Here is a 17,087-nt window from a genome sequence, read left to right as displayed (position 1 = left end):
CCCGCCCCTCCCGTTAGCCTGCCCCCAGCTGCCTCCGCTCCTCCTGCGCCGGCTCGCCGTCTCCACGCTGCCTGCCTGGGTCGGGCGAGCTGGGGTGATTAATTGGCTACGATGATGAACGTCCCCGGCGGAGCCTCGGCCGCGGTGATGTTGACGGGCTACAATAATGGGCGCTGTCCCCGGAACTCTCTCTACAGCGACTGCGTTATCGAGGAGAAGACCGTCGTCCTGCAGAAGAAAGACAATGAGGGCTTCGGATTCGTGCTACGAGGGGCGAAAGGTAAGAGCCGGCGGCTCCCTGCCTGGGTGCCTTCACATGTGTGTGTGTGTGTCTGTGTGTGTACACGCCTGTATGAAAAACGTTCCCCAGCTCAGAAAGAAGCCCTTTTCCTGGGGGTACTCGGTTGCTAGACAACCATGTTCTTCCACATCCTGCCGTTTTAAACACCGGGGCTTCCTTTAGGAATATTTCCAATTTTCTGTACACAGTATTGCTCCGAACTAGCTCCTTCTCCTCCCTCTCTTTCCTCTTTCTCTCTCCCTCCCCCCCACTTTTTTTTTTCTTTAATTCATGGGTTTCGTCTATTTTGTGGCTTGGTTCAGTCCGGTTGTGACTGGCTTCAGAGCTCCTGGTCTCAGTCGCCCAGAATTACCCAGTCCCGAGTTCCCTTCAGGGATTTCCAAAGTGCCCCGTTCTGGGAGTGGGCTTCAGCCCCTGAGTGCGGCAGGCGGCTGGGTGCCCGCCTCTAAGGTGACTTTGCAAAGGGAATGTGGCAAGATGGTCCCCTCTGCCGTGGCCCAGCCAGCAGCACACGCGTCACGTGGCCCACGGTGGGGGGCTCTGGGAACCTGGTCCGCGGCAGTGCGGGCCCCCCGCCGCCCTTAACTCTGGAGGGCCCCCCCTGCCAAAATGAAACAAAATGGCATCGCCTCCCTGTGAGAGGAGACATCTGTGCCCCGCGTGTGTGGGGAAACCATGTACAAGTTTGATCTCGGAGCCTCGGGACTGCGGTGGGGGGGTCCCGCACTGTGCTGCGGGTGGGGGGGGGAGGCCTCCTGCCCTGGAGCCAGCCCCACCTGCTCCAGGCTCCGGCTGCCCAGGCAGCGGCCCGTCCACGGGGAGGGGGAGATCCTCTGTCCCGGTGTGTCCATGGCTGTGTGGAGTCTCCCCTCCCCCGGCCGAGGCCAGCTTCCTCCCCCTGCCCCCCACCCCAGCCCCTCGGGACCACTCAGGAGCGTCCACCTCTTGCCCCAGAGTTTGGCTCTGCGGCTCTGGGCCCCCCCGGCCCGGAAGCCAATGCTGGCTCTGCTGAGCAGCGGGGCCCCAGCCCTCCCGGGGACGCTGGCCGCAGAGTGGCCACAGGGAGCCGAGCTTCCGGCAGAGAGGGCTCATGAGCGGATTCCAAATCTGCAGCCACCCACTGGGTCAGCGTTCTGTCCCATCCACGCTCCAAGTTGAATTCCCTTGGTGGCGAGTCTACGTGGATGCAAATTTGGCAAGCGGTTCAGTGTGGTGTTTCTGTAGCTCCGTGTGGTTATGGGGGAACTTTTCCATTTTTAGAACTGAAAATGTTTAGTCACTGATGCTTTTAAAGAAAATGACAGGCGTGTACATATAGACCCGGACCGGGGAGCACGGTATCCCGTGTGTTTTCAGCACAGAGGCCGAGAGGCACCAGGAAGCAGTCGGGTCCATTGCTTGAGTTGGTGTCGGCCCATGACCATGAGTGTCAGCCCCTTACCAGGGGAGAGCTGGCCTGGGCCCCCCGCTTCCCACGGAGACACGGGGCCTGCTTCCACCCAGGGTCCCGTGGGAGGCCTGGGCTACCGACCTGCAAACATCTCCCAGCCTTGTAACGAGGTACACCTTGTCTTCCCAGCGGATACGCCCATCGAAGAATTCACACCCACGCCGGCGTTCCCGGCCCTGCAGTACCTGGAGTCTGTGGATGAAGGTGGGGTGGCATGGCAAGCCGGACTGAGGACCGGGGACTTCTTGATTGAGGTAGGGACACTGGTATTCGTCTCCTTCTGCCTGGGGAGAGCGCCGGCTCTCTTGGGGTTGGGTCTGTGGTCTTGATGGTGTGGCCAGTGGTCCAGGCCGGGGGCACGTGTGCCTTGGATGGGGGCTTCCTTGGCTGTTCCCACCTACAGTGGATGCCATTTCCTGCGGACAGCGTGTTGGGATTGTCTTTGAGGCCTTGGTTTTATCTCTTTGGAGACTGGCAGTGTCTGCAACTTGGCTGTTGATCTTGAAGTAGAAGGTAGAAGTAAGAGGAAGCTGGTTGCCCTGATGTCAGGGACCTGTGCCGACCTCTGGGTGGCTTAGCTGAGACTGTATGAATAGACCCAAGAGAAGCCACGGCCCACACTTGCGCCCCCAGGGCAGGTGGAAAGCACGGTGCCATGGGTCTCGCTCCCGTGAGGTCTGTAATGTTCGTGCTTGAGAGTCTTGATTTTCAAGTTGAAGTAACTGACCTGTCAGATGGGTGATGGTCTTCAAGGACCGAGGAGCCTGGGCAAGTTGGGTGGCTGGAGCTCATGGTGCCAAAAGGAAGCTTGTAAATTTAGATGCTGTGAAAACCAGCTTTTGCTAATAGGTGAATGGAGGGAGTACTCTCTTCATTTAAAAAATCCCACTAGATGTGAGTTCCCAGCTGCTTCAAGTCTTACCTGGAGTTGCCATGTTGGTGTACACGAGGTGCCAAACTGCTGGCACACCTGAGCTCCCTGCCTTTTGCGGGTTTAGGTGTTACTTTCAAAGGAACATGTTACTCTTTGGAAATATCAATAATAGAAGAATACGTTGTGCCTTGAAAATGTTCTAAGATGCTTGGTAAGTTTAGATGGCCCCCACTGGGAGTCCACGTTTCTGGGAAAAGCGTTCCTCAGGGCTCACCCTCAGCCCTGTCTCGTCTGCTCTGGAAAGGCACCGCAGGCTGGAAGACTGGGTGTGCGGTCTCAGCGTGGCACTCAGGGCCTCCACTGTGGGGCCGGCCAGACACCTGTTCATTCTGGAAAGGAGGAGATCCAAGCCATGGCGAGATAGCCGCTGGAAGCCATTCGTCTCTGATATGCTTCAGCTTCCAAGAGTGGTTTCTGAACTGCAATTCTGTTCATGATCTCCTGGGTGCTTCTAAGGAGGATGTTTCTAAGGATGGAAATCCAGAAGGAAAGATGCTGTTAGAAGAGAGACCCAGGTAAAATGGAGAAGGTGCTTTACCTTCTTCCAGGCATCGTGTGTTGGTGTCCCTTTATGTGCTGGGGGGGGGGGGGGGGAGTGTATTTAAGTGATTACTGACCAATCAGATGAAGACTGGCTCAGATGAAGACTTGTGCTTCTTCAGGTTCTTATTTCTTTGAAACTGTGGAATGTATATCCAGCATGGTGGAGACTGGAGCCCGTGGTAATTTCACGGGTTAACTCGGTTTGTAACCTCATAAAAATGCAGAGAGACGGGGTTGAATCATCTCTGTAGGATGCAGTTGTGATGTAAGTTCCTCTCCCGTGTGTGTGTGTGTGTCTGTGTGTGTGTGTGTGTCTGTGTGTGTGTGTGTGTCTGAGAGAGACAGAGAATCCAGTAGGGTGGCAAAGCTGTTGCTGGTTCTTGGTTTTAAATTATAAATGAGGGCTGCAGATGCAGGAGCATTCTTGGTAGTGAGGCTCGTCAGATTGTTTCCTTGATAAACTAGTCAGTAAAGAAGCGTGGGGCAGCCGTGGAGCGTGTGCCGGGCCCACCCCTCTCCCAGGCAGCAGAGCCACGCTGGGTTGGCAGACGGGTCTGCAGCGCTCGCCTGGGCCGGGGAAGAAGGCAGGCCGCCCGGGTCGGCTGGAGGGCTCCGTAGAAATCAGGAGCATGAAGAATTTGTGCCCTTCTGTTTTCAAAGCACCTCCTCTGACATTGCTTTTAACCTCTGATATGCAAACATGTTTGCCATTTTGGAACAGCTTTCATATTCCGGGTGACCTCTGAATTCCAGGATTCCAGGCATGGCTGGCCCAGAGCTGCCTTAAGGTTCTGTTGGTCTTCTTATGACCTGAAGGAGGAATGAGCCCCAGACAGCCCCAGGCCATAGCAGGCTGCTCCCCAGGGGTCCTCCTCTAAAGAGGGCATGGGGCAGGGGCAGCCGGGGGGGCAGTGCTGGGAGCCTGCTCCTCCTGTTTCATGCCAAGGTTTCACTCATGGAGGCTCAGAAATTCTCCTTCAGGTGCTTGGGTTTGAAAGACCGAGGCTCTCCACTGAGTTGCTTTCCTAGCTGCCCGATCGCGCCCTTGGAATAGTAAAATCACATATGGCCCCAGAGGTGCATGTTTTTTCCAACAGAAAATTTTTCTGTGATTTTCAGTGAAAAGCCTCAGCCTTGGAGAGATTGTTTTAGACAGACTCACTTGCCTTGGTGGATCTTTGGCTTGAATGGAAGCCGTGCTGGAAGCTGGGGTTTCTAGGCTCTTGGTCAAGTGCAGGGTCCTGGCTTGAGGTTGCAAGTGTGGGCGAACTGGCCACATCCATGCACATCCCTTCCTCCCACACACAAGCCTTCCTTTCTCTCTGCTGTTGGAAAGGAGCGCAAAGCCTGCTCGATATTTATTTTCTCTATAAAGACCCATGCAGCAGTTTGAACCTTGGGACCGAGGGGCAGCTTCCGAAGCGAATGCTCCCGCTCTGAAGTCTTCAGTGTCTCCCAAGTGTCATTTTCCCCTCTTGGACTTTGTCAGGATGCTCACACGCAGGGCATTGACCCCTGTCAAGAAAGGTTTCCTTTATGCGTGCGTTTCTGGGATGCCCACTCTCTAAATTTTCTCTCCCTGCCCTGACTTTTGGGAAGAAGGAGCCTGTCTTTAGCTGTTGGTGCTGTTTCTTTGATGACCACGCCTCTCCCCTCCCGCCAACAAGCCAAACTCTGAGTGGAGCTCCATGGAAAAAGGCTGTCTTCCAGCTGGGGATGGGTCTTGGTGTGAGCAGTGTGGAAAGTTCCCTCAGGCTGGAGGGCCAGGGAGTGGGTGCTCCGTGCATGGGGATGTTCAAACAGGTGGCTCCGCAGACCATGTGTGTTTACCATTTTCAGATCAGTTTGATGGGCCAGAGTCCCCTGGATGGCCGGTGACACTGAAGCTTCCCCAGAGAGCCCTTAGGGGTGGCGGGAGTGGGCAGAGTGGGAGCCGACTGTCCCTCTGGGACCTGGGGAAGGCAATGCTCAGTGGGGTGGGCGGGGGCAGTGACAGCTCAGAGAGGGAAGCAGGTGGCAGAGTCAGGGCATGGTTCCTTGCTTGTAGGTCCAGTGTGAGGTTGGGCCACCATCCGGCCAGGAATGATTCAGGCCCACGTCTCTTTTGGTTAAAACAGGAAACCCAATTAAATACCGGCGAAGCTTGCCGGAGAGTTGAAATTGAAGAGTCCAGAGGCAGAGTCCGCCTCAAGCGCCGTGTGGTGAATATAATCCGTCTGCTGTTTCTTTGAGATTATCTGGGTGAAGGCTCCTCAAGCCCAGAAGGTGGGGCAGGAGGAGCCGCTTGTGAGGAGTTATCAGGAGGACGTAGGTGTCACGGGTGACAGTTTCGCGTGGAGTAATTCAAGAGACTGCAGGTGGGGATGTCTTTTGGATTTCTGCAGGGACTCAAAAAACTGGAGCAACCCCCAGTCTCGCCCAGTGAAGCTCGGCTGGGTACCAGGGTCACGGGCAGATCTCCCAGAGACCCTGAAACCTGGGCTCAACCCATACCTACGTGATCAGAATCACGAGGCAGGAGCATCGGTGTTTTTAGAGTGCTTCAGTGATGATGCCAGGGGTTCCGATGGGCAGGCAAGATGGAGACCATCTAGCCTCATTGTGGTGGCTATTTGAACCTTTTAATTTAGCATTCTAACAAAAAATTAGAAGCAGGCACTGTGCTTATCTCGTTGTGTCAAGACCAAGACTGGCTTTCCTCCACAGACTTCCCCATTTGGAAGCCTAAGCTTTGTTTCCTGCTTTACTTTACTTTGGTATAAACTAAAATATCTTATGTCTCAAAACTTGCTCATGATACAGCTAAACAGTAAACATCGAAAGAGCAAACAGTGTTACAGCCAGTAAAGCAACAGGCTCATATCCTTATTTATAATCAAGGGTATGTCTGCCAGGCATTTCCCTGCCCGTCCAGCCCTCATAATAATCCCGCAAAATAGCATCCGTGTCATCTCCATATTACAGATGAGACTGGGGCTCAGAGAGGTTCAATCACCTGCCCAGGGTCACACGGCAGGTGAGCTGGAATTCCAACCCAGGCTGTGTGAGTCAAGAACACGACTGTTCAGAGATGCTGGGAGACGCTTTGATGCACTGGACTTGTACATAGGCATGGAGTAAGAAGAGGTACAAACGATGAGATGCCAGTGTTACTTTCAAATTAGCAAACACTTTTTTTTTTTAATTATTACTATAGCCATCGCTGGTGATGGCACTTCTAGGTTGCTACACGAAAGAATAAGTTGCCATAAACTTTTTAGAAATCGATGTGACCGTGTGTAATAAGAACAATAAAGCTGAACCAGGAATTTTACATCTAGGAACCCACCCTAAGGGAATGATCTTAAAAGAGAAAACCAGGGTGAGATCACAGTGCCTCAAAGAGAAAGGGGTGGCAGTCACGGGGAATGGTTAAGGGTGTACCATGCGTCTATTGTGGGTGTAAAAGAAAGCATCAAAACTTATGCTTGCAAGAAGTTCTTCCTACCAACAGGAAACAGTTGTCTTACATTAGGTGAAGAGGGAAGAATTGAAGTTATCTGCACAGCATCATCTGAATTATACCACCTCTCCCCAAAATAACCATAGAAAAAAATAAGGAAAGAAAATGTTAACCCGTAGGTGATGGGATCGTGTGTGGCTATTTTCTGTTTGGCAGACTTCTCTCTGTTTCTCAGATTTTCTAGAATGACAGTATTAATTGTTGACAGAGATTCATTTCATAAACAGCAAATTGTTTCTTAGAAGAAGCCGACTCACGTAGATGAGCACTGTCTCAGCCTCCCTGCCCCAGGAGGGACTGTTTGCTTTCAAGGCTGCACTTTTCCTGGGCATTAATTATTTTCCCGGGGCTACCCCTCCCCAGCTCACGGAGCACTGGAGACTCCCGTGGTTTTTATGATTGTTGTCTTCGTCCTGAAGTGGCCAATCTCCGTTTTGTGTTCATTTCCCTAAATAGGTTTTCTCTTGCAATTAAAGCAGGCAGCAATATCCTTCATCCTTGAAAAGGGATGCTTGAGTTTTCTAATTACTTTTCCTCGTATTAAATACTTGTACTAAAGATGGCCTGGAACTGTATTATAATCTCGGTTTGCGTTGAAGTGAGGACGCTGAGGGAGGCCCTGGTGTTTTCCTTAGGGGCCGTTTGAGTACCTTATAAAATGTTTCAGACTGCTGCTTGAGAACCCCGACTTGGAGAATGTCATGCAGACCCTAGAGCCTGTTTGTCCAAATCGTTACTTTCAGCCCAGCTGGAGGTGTAAACAATTGTTACAACCTGGTGATAATCAGTCAGTCTCCTCAGCTTGAAAATTAAGTATTACAGGGAGGAGAGTAAATAAAGTCCAGGTGATTCCTGATGGGTGGTTCTGCACGTCCGAAGTCTGCTCGCATTCCCTGGGTCTCGGCATCCCTGTCAGCAAAATGGGTGGTTGTGTGAGCTCGGTCACCGGAAGCCAACTCCAGTCATCCCTGGGTGTGTCTGCAGGGAGAGGGGGGTGTTGATTCCAGCAAAATCTCTCATGCCATGGCAGTCCTCTGTATCTGAGGGTTCTGTATGCATGGTGTGGAACCTGTAGGCATGGAGGGCCGACTGTCTATTCATTGAAAAGAGTGCACGTGGACTCACATAGTTCAAACACACAGTGCTCGGGGGTCCACTCTACGTGCCACCTGAGTTCTAAACAGGCGGGCAGCTGTTAGCTCGTCTTGTTGGCTGGGAGATCGTGAAAAGCCAGCAGTGCTGGGCATAGTGTCCTGTCAGTATTTGTTGCCGATCATCTTCTTGTCCTTCATCATCATTAATGATGCCTGACTCAGGAGATGAAGCCAGTGACAATGGGCTGAACCAGTAATAATGTCATACACAGAAACCAGACGCAGCTGCCAGCGGTGGGCAGGGGGGGGGTGGGGGTGGCAGGGAGCGGGATGGAGTGGGGGTTTGGGGTTAGCAGACAGCAAGGTCCTCCTGTACATCGGGGCTTCCCAAGTGGTGCCGGTGGCAGAAACCCGCCTGCCAGTGCAGGAGACGTGAGAGACGAGGGCTCGATCCCTGGGTTGGAAAGACCCCCCTGGAGGAAGGCATGGCAACCCACTCCAGTCTCCTTGCCTGGAGAATCCTATGGACAGAGGATCCTGGTGGGCTACAGTCCATGGGGTCACAAAGAGAGACGACTGAAGTGACTTAGCACAGCACTGTACAGTTAGGGAACTATATTCATATGCTGTGATAAGCCATCATGGAAAGTATATAAAAAAGAATGTGTGTGTCCCTGGTGGCTCATGGGAAATGAACACACCTGCCAATGCAGGAGACTCCGGTTCACTCCCTGGGTCGGGAAGATCCCCCGGAGAAGAGAACGGCAACCCACTCCAGTATTCTTGTCTGGACAGGGAGCATGGTGGCTACAGTCCGTGGGGTCACAGAAGAGTTGGGCACGGCTTAGCGACTAAACACCACCACCGAAATAACTGGACCACTTTGCTGCGCAGCAGGAATTAACACAACATTGTAAATCAACTATACTTCCATAAAAAATAATGCTGTGACGATGACAGGTGGTTGTTACCGCTGTCCTTCCGAGCGTGTAGCCATTACCCAGCATACCCACCATGGGCCAAGCACATACAGTTGGGCACTTCCGGCCAAGAGTGCCCTGGCTGTAGCTTCGTGGTGCCTCGTGTGGAAGGGATGCCAGCTAATGCAGGCACCTGCCCCGCCCTACCCCAAGCCCCACACATCCTTGGCAGGCATACCTTCAGATTTGGCTTGAATTTCTGCTCCCCGGGCACTCACTGCCCTGCTCAATCCTGTTTTGGCACAAGCGTGCCTTTTAGGTAATCTTGGAATTTCTGCTCCTGCTTCCCATTTTACCCTCTGGTGACAAATCCCAGTGCCGAGGCCAGAGCCCTTTGTGATTTCCCCAGTGCCAACATCCTTGTCAGCCATGCCACGTGGCTCACATTTCTCTATCCTGCCTTCCAGGATATTGTGAGAGGCTCCCTCACGTGTCCTGCTGGTGGCCTGTGTGGCCAGTCCAGGAACTCTACTACTCCCCCACCCCGCAAAATCCTCAGTATTTTGTTTAAGTCACTTAAAATGGGTATTTAATTCAGTAAGTTGAAGAACAAATCCTAGCTGATGTTAGCAGGAAGCTAGGGCTACTGGTGAATTCTCGACCTTGAATCACATCAGTACTTTAATGGTCAAATTATGTCCATTTCATATTAAAGACAAGCAGGGCCCCACGGTTGTCCTAGGTCCCTCAGAACACGGAGTGTTTCTGTTCTGAAGCCCTGCAGCTTCTTGCTGTGCTTGTTTTGGAAGAGCCCTGGGACCCCTGGCTAGCTTCCCACTCCAGCTCCCCAGCACCTGGGCTGCCAGCTCCTGAGCCACTGCAGGGGAGGAGGCGGTGGCCATCTTGAGCTGCCTCTCCATCCTCTTGCCTGGCCTTTGCTGAGGTCTGAGCCTCCAGCCATCTTCTCGGTGATGGTTGAGAGACATTCCTTTAGTAGCAAATAAAAGTGAGCACAGAGGAGTTCAGCTGATTCTGTTGTTTGCCTTCAGAAGATACCAGTGCCCAGGGCAAACTGCTGTCATCCCAGTCTTTGCCCTCCAAGGCTCCTACCACTGGGATCTTTGCTGTCTAAGGCCATAGCACTGGGGTCTTTGCTGTTAAGGCTCATTGCACTGAAGTCTTTGCTCTCTGAAGTTTTAAAGAGGCCACTGCTCTGAGAGAAGTGCCCGGGAGCCTGGACCCCTTTCCTGCACAGAGACAGAAGCCCCTCTTGCACCTAGAAAATAGTTCACTTTGTCCTCCATATTGGCTGAGAACAGGTGGTCCAGGCTGAAGAGCAGCCCAGAAGCCTGCTGAGAAGGTGGATGCAGGCGGTTTAGCTATTGCAGATCTGAAGTCTTGGCTCGTTCATTTTGGGGTTCTAATTTGAAGCATCAGTGATTTCAATTTCAGGCTAAAAAAAGATTCAGAATCACTTCAGGGGACCACGGCTGCTGTGCTCTAGGCTCCGTGGGACTGGCAGATGGCAGTGCACTGGGTTGGATAGAGACAGAAAGGAGCCACGGTCAAGGGCACAGGCTGTGCAGTGTGATCCGGGTTTGAATCGAGGCTCTGTGTGAACTTGGGCACATCCCTTCATCTCTTGGCCTCAGTTTCATAAAAACGTGTGTGAAGCATGCAGCTTCTGGCAGAGTGAGCTCTCAACAACTGGTGGCAGTTGTACAAATCATTTTTGCAACTTCATTCATTCATTTCTGCAGCACACATTGGATGCCCTTCGGGTGCTGGGCTGGCATGTGCTGTCGGGAGAAAAGACATGAATCAGACATGGTTCCTCGAGAAACTCAGTCTGGAAGGAGGGCAAAAGGAGGATATGGTGAAGGCCCTGATTTATATCAGGAAGAGGTCTTCATGAAAGAAGTGGTGATGGCCTAACACTTGGATGAATAAATGGAGTTCCTAAGGGCAGAACAGAAGAGGGGAGGGGGCTCCAGGGAAATGTCAGGAGGTCAGAAACATTCAGGGCGGATTTGAGAAGTGATCAGATATTGCAGAGCTGAAGGTGACTGGGTCTTTCTTGTCCAGAGAAGGTCTGCAATGTCAGTTTGAGTAGGTGTGACTGTGTGGCTGGTCAGTGGAAGGGAGCAACAGAAGGAACAGTGGTGTGGCCAGACCTGTCCAAGGTGCTGGAGCTCGCACGACTTGGACCTGTCCAGGGTGCTGAAATCTATCCGCGGGGAGGGGCGGCTGGGTGGATCTCTCCAGGGTGCTGAACCAGAGAACTGAGAGAATGGAGCCTCCCATCCGGAGGAGCCTGGTGGAAGGGCTCAGCACTTGCCCTCCTTCATTCTCGTCTCCTCTTGCCTCTGTGTCCTGTGTCCTTGGCCTTCCTGGACACAGCAGCTTATGATTCAGTTACTGTGCTTGTCTGCTGGGTGGAGACATCGCTTCTGTGAGGAGGGGTGAAGGGATCAATGTGATTAAGCATCTGTGCTGTTCTGTGCTCAAAGCTAGCCTTCCCTTCACCACTGCCAGCTTGTCAGGGAGGCCTTCCAGGCTCCCTCCGGTTGCCCCCGACTCTAAAGCTTACTCTGTCTGCTTCCTTCACTGTCAGAATCTTCTCATGTGTTGGGTGGTCGACTGCTGCTGTCTTCCTCCTAAGGATACCTGCTCCCTCTGGGCTGGGCAGTCTGCTGACCTGGTCTGTACTGTGTGCCTAGTGCCTGGCATAGTATCTGATGTATAAGAGAGACCCCAAACCACATGCTCAGAGATGGACACTCCAGGGAAGTAGGTGTTTTATGCCCATTTTGCAGATAATGAAACAGAGATTAGGTAGCCTGCCAGAGCCCCACAGGGAGATTCTGAATCTCAGCTGACTCCAGGCTTGGGTCTGGATGATGTTCAGGGTCACTAAAATGTAGTCTTATAATGATCTTTCTCAACCCATGAAGGAGGCAGTACACCCATCCCCAGTGTAGACAGGGGTGAGGTTTGTAGAATGCATAGTGAGCTGAGATCGCCACATCTGAAGCTTCTGGTTCAGGCTTCTCTGATGGGCCTCTGGATTTGCCTGCAAGGAGCCCTCCTGGGTCTTTTCCACCTGCCCTCCCTCCCTCCCTTCCTCCCACTCACTCACCTCCCAGTGAGCTCTGCAGGCTCTCGTTAGCGTTGATTTGTCTCATTCTGCAGTGCCCTTTTGTGGGGAGTCTCATGATACAAGTGGTTAGGTTGGCAAATGAACTGAAGGAAGGCCTGTGCTAAATACCTTGTAGGGTCTTTTAATTGATGGAGTTTGTCAGTCTTGGAAATGAGAGAGTGTGTGTGTCAACAGAAATGAGAAGGGGTGGGGAAGGCAATGTAGAAGGCCACAGTTACTGTCTGACGCTGCAAAATCCTGAGAATGGTCTCCTAGCTTTAGTGGCATAAGACCAACCTCCCACCGGCCAGTTTTCCGCTTCGGTCTTTCCCGGGAACTTCCGTTTCATACAGCAAAGTTTCCAGTGTGCATCCTCTGTGCTCAGCCCTCTGTGGGCAAGGCTGGGGTCTTGGAAATGAAAGGAGGCCATCTCTGCCTTGAGGGGCAAAGTGTGTGGGGGGGAGGGAGGGGGCAGAGAGGCCTGTCAACCTGGCTAGGGTGTAGAGGAAGGAACGGATTATTCGGATGAGTGGGGAAAGTGGCAGATCAGCCTTGATCCTGGCCCTCTCCACCTGGTCTTCCAGATGTGCTCCATACCCCTTGCCACCCATGGCACCAGCCTGCGCCCCGGCCTCTCTCTTTCTCTCACCACCACTCCGCGCTCTCTCTCTGGACGTCTCCCCTCTTCCACCTCCTCCTCCTCCACCAGGGTAACTCTAGCGCACCCTCAGCTCTCTGCCCAATAGTCCCTCCTCAGGGAAGCCTCCCCAACATTTCCAGGATATCCGCTCTGCCTGGCCAGTCATCAACCCTGCCTGGCCTGAAAGCTCCATAAGGTAAACGACCATCGTGGACTGGATAAATGTTTGGAGGCAGGAATGTGTGAGAAATATCAGTAGGCCCAGGAAGGATGAGAAAGATGAATCCTGAAGAGCAGGGAAGGCCTTGAAGGCCAAGCTGAGTAGTGAGACTTCACTCTGTCCTGGAAGCAAGTTACCTCAGGCGTTTTAACAGGGACAGCCGTGGCCTGTGAGTCCCTGGACTGGGGCCTTGTGAAGAAAGGAGGTGAAGGCAGAGAGACCAGACTGGGGGCTGCTGCCCTTGAGAAACAGGTTAGAGCAGGGATTAAAAGCACAATTCCAGGAGTCAGCCCACCTGGGTCCAAATCCAGCTCCTCTGCGTGTGTGCTGTGTGGCCTTGGGCAAATCACACAATCCCACTGTGCTTCAATGTCCTCATCTGCAAAAAAGACTCCTAGTCTGCATAGGAGGAATCATTGCTAATATTTTTGCTGTTGTTGTTAGCCTGAGGGAGCGTTACAGAGCTTTCTTGGCCAGGCTGGGCACCCCCACCCCTCCCCCTAGGCAGGGTCTCACTGCCTGGGGACCTCTCCACCATGGGACTCACCATGGTGAGGTCAGATGTGAGCTCCAGGACCCCCAGTGCCCAGCACGGGTCCTGGAGAGCTGAAGCTGGGGCTGGGAGAAAGAGGGCAGGAGGGCAATGCTCCGCCCTTGAGCTGGCCAGAAACCACCACCTGTCCTGGTCACTCCTAGCTGCAGGCTGCTAAGAGCCAGGCTGGTGCATGGTGGCTTGTTTCCTGGTACAGCAACCCAAGTTTCTAGATTTCTCCCCAACAAGAACACTGAACTGGACACCCTTCCCGGCCCATTCCTGGGTCAGTTGCCGTTGCTGAGCGCTGAGTTCTGTTGTGTACCGACCTGTTTAGGCCTCATCAGAAACTTGAGAGACGGGTTCTCACACTGTCCCCATTTCTCAAAGTAGGAAACTGAGGCACAGAAAAGTCACCAAGCAGGCTCGGAGTCCCAGAGCTGCTACAAGGTGAGGGGGCCCCCGTGCCACGCCATGTCACGGTCCTGCCTCTCAGATGCTCCTGCTGTCCCCCAGGGAGAGTCAGGCGATTCTGCCCAGAGACATGGTTACCACAACAAGGTTTATCTTCTCGGATTTTTATTTCTTCATATGTATCTGTTAGAGATACATTTTGTTACGTGTGTGCCGCATGTACCTTCTTCCTTGTGTATATCATTTTTTATTGTGGCGAAATACACACATCACTTTGCCAACAAAGGTCCCTGTAATCAAAGCTATGGTTTTTCCAGTTGTCATGTGTGGATGTGAGCGCTGGACCATAAAGAAGGCTGAGTGCCGAAGAACTGATGCTTTCGAATTGTGGCTGGAGAAGACTCTTGAGAGTCCTTTGGACAGCAAGGAGATCAAAGCAGTCAATCCTAAAGGAAATCAGTCCTGACTATTCACTGGAAGAACTGACTCTGAAGCTGAAGAGTCAGCTTTAGCCACCTGATTCAAAGAGCTGACTTACTGGAAAAGACCCTGATGCTGGGAAAGATTGAGGGCAAGAGGAGTGGGCGGCAGGGGATGAGACAGTTGGATGGTGTCGCCAACTCGATGGACATGAGTTTGAGCAATCTCTGGGAGATGGTGAAGGACAGGAAAGCATGGCATGCTTCAGTTCATGGGGTTGCAAGAGGAGGACACAACTTAGCAACTGAACAACAATAATTTTAGGCATACAATCCAGGGGCATTTTGGTACATTCACAATACTGTGCAACCCTAGCCTCTGTCTAGTTCCAGACCCGTTGTGTCACCCCAAAAAGACAGCCACGTACTTCCTTAGCACATACTCCCTCCCCCACTCCCCTCAGCCTCAGGCTACTGTTCACGTGCCTTCTGTCTCTATGGATTGGCCTCTTCTGGACTTTTCATGTATGTGGAATCCTATGGCCCACGGCCTTTTCACATAGCATAGTGTTTCTAAGGTTGCAGCCTGCCTTTTCCTTCCATGGCCAAATAATATCCCAGTGATGGATGAACCATGCTTTGTTGATCCATTCATCGGTTGATGGATATTTGGGTTGTTTTTACCTTTGGACTACTTGTGAATAACACTGCTGTGAACAAAAGTGTACAGGTATTTGTCTGAGTCCCTATTTTCAGATTTTCGGTGTATGAATCTGAGAGTGGGCTTGCTGGGTCAGAGAGTTACTGTTTATCTGAACTGCTGACCGAACCTTGGGTTGAATCAGTAGGTATTCAGTGAGCACTTAGTAATTGACCATCTTGTTGCTGGGCCTGGAGGAAGAAGCCAGGAGCAGAAGGAGGAGAGATAGCCCCAGGCCACGGAGACAGAGCTCAAACCCACTGGCAGCGTCACTGCTGGAGAGCTTATGTGTCCTCAGTCACTCAGCCTTGTCCAGCTCTTTACGACCTCATAGACTGTAGCAGCCCACCAGGCTCCTCTGTCCATGGAATTTTCCAGGCACGAATACTAGAGTGGGTTGCCGTTTCCTTCTCCGGGGGATCTTCCCAACCCAGGGACCGAGCCTCCTGCATCAACAGGTGGATTCTTTACCTCTTGAAACAACTGAGAAGCCCATTTTGGAACCAGTGCGCTGAGCACAGCCCCCTGTAGGACCAGGGGCGTTCAGCTCCTAAAGATGTGGGCTAAGAGCTCTAATCAACCTGAATTTCTGGAAAGTGAGCTTGCAGTTAGCTTGCACGTGCTGACCGCAAGTAACACGAGCAACAGCGACGGCAGTGACTGTGGGAAAGGCTCGAGTTTCTCGAGTGCTTCCCGCGCACAACAGGCTTGGTTTTCAGCATTTCACACGCGTGAACCACCCTGAGTGCTCAGTTGAGTTTGGATATTCCGATCAGCAGCTTTTTCTTCACAGAGAGGCTGGGGCACAGGGGGAGACTCACTTGCCCACAGACACACAGTGGGTAAGTGGCAGGGCCAGGCTGCTTCCGAGCCCACGCTCTGAACGCCTCCACCATACAGCCTGGAATAAGGGATGGAGTAAAGGGGCTCGCCAGCGAGGAACCGTGGTGGGCTGGAGGGTCGAGGAAAGCTTCCTGGGGTGGGAAAGAGTAACAGAACCTACTTCCCAGGAGGGCGTGCAGCCACACAGAGCGTCTGGGCCAGCGTCCCGAGCGCGACGAGCCGAGGGCCAGGGCCTCGAGAGGTGGGGGCTTGGGATGCGGACCTCTCCCAGGGCTGACAGGTCACCCAGGCTGGTCGTGCCTCACAGGGCTGCACCTGCCCCGGGCGGGTTTCCGTAAAGGAGGCATGTAAGCCTGTCGCCGCTGGATTTATAGAGGCTGAGACTGGAGCTGGTAGAAGTAAGAAAGACCGAGGGCCATAGGGACCAGATGACTGCCGGCCCGGGTGGCGAGGAGGACGATGCAGATGGGATGTGAGGGTCGAAGACACTGGATTCTGGGTGGCTGACCATCTTGGGGGTCATGGGTGGGCCACCTGCCAAGAGGACCAGAGGTGGGAGGAATGGGCAAGCCTAGGAAAGGGACACCTTGGATGGTTGAGGCATGGGTCACATGTCTGAGGCGGGCAGTGGGGACAGCAGTGACAAGAGAGGGAGGGCCAGCGCAGCTTTGAGTGACGGACATTCACCCCAACACGGGGTTCCTGGCCGGTTGGTCAGCATGTGTCTGCTGCTGCTGCTGGTGGTCAGCTGTATGCAGAGGGCTCATTTCACACTCCTCCCAGCACCAGGAGGTCAGTTCTCTTGCTGGGCCCATTTTGTAGATGAGAACGTCAAGGCTCAAAAAGACCACGTGATATGCCCAGACTCACAGCTCTCACGGTGGGTCTAGGCTTGAACTCGGAGCTTGGGGTCAAGGGCTGCAGTGTCCCTTGTCACATTTCCAGGTGGGTCCTATTGCCCAGCCTGTAGGCCCAACTGGAGGTGATGAAATAGTTCAATTCTTGAGGGGAGGCACTGGCTAAGCAGATTGAGTCCGTGGAAGGCAAAGGTCATCACTGATTAGAAGATCCTGGGGGGCTTCCTGGAGGAAGTGAGGGGAACTAACTTTAGGCATTAAAGGAAGTTGGTTAAGGATGGAAGCAAAGCAAAATGCTGCACGTCCTCCATCCTCTCCAACTGTGTTATTCCAGAACTTTCCCCACAACTGACAGAGCTCAATCCAAACTGGTTCAGCATGCCAGGGGAACTTACTGGTTTGAGTAACTGAAAATCCCAAAGAAGTTGGGCTTCAGGCCCAGCTGGACCTAGGTGCTCAGTGATGTTCCCGGGATCTCACTCCCTCGCTCAGTCTTCCTCCTGGGGAAGGCTTCATTCTCAGGTGGGTTCTCTCCACCAGGGTAGTAGGCTTAGTCTCCAGCAGCTGGAGGTTCTCATC

The 17,087-nt window shown here is 52.9% G+C and overlaps 1 protein-coding gene across 1 annotated transcript in view; it reads left to right on the top strand.

Moving 5' to 3' along the window:
• The window catches only part of SHANK2 (SH3 and multiple ankyrin repeat domains 2), a 527,407-nt gene that overhangs the window by 367,171 nt on the left and 143,149 nt on the right, over positions 1–17,087 (top strand). Inside the window, exons 15-16 of the mRNA XM_040255275.1 lie at positions 198–280; positions 1,881–2,005. Coding sequence (XP_040111209.1) covers positions 198–280; positions 1,881–2,005 — 208 coding nt within the window. The remainder of the gene's footprint in view (positions 1–197; positions 281–1,880; positions 2,006–17,087) is intronic.

The sequence above is a fragment of the Oryx dammah genome, unplaced genomic scaffold (assembly GCF_014754425.2).
Source record: "Oryx dammah isolate SB20612 unplaced genomic scaffold, SCBI_Odam_1.1 HiC_scaffold_15, whole genome shotgun sequence".
Classification (NCBI taxonomy): Eukaryota; Metazoa; Chordata; class Mammalia; order Artiodactyla; family Bovidae; genus Oryx; species Oryx dammah.
This window is presented reverse-complemented; position numbering and strand designations above follow the sequence as displayed.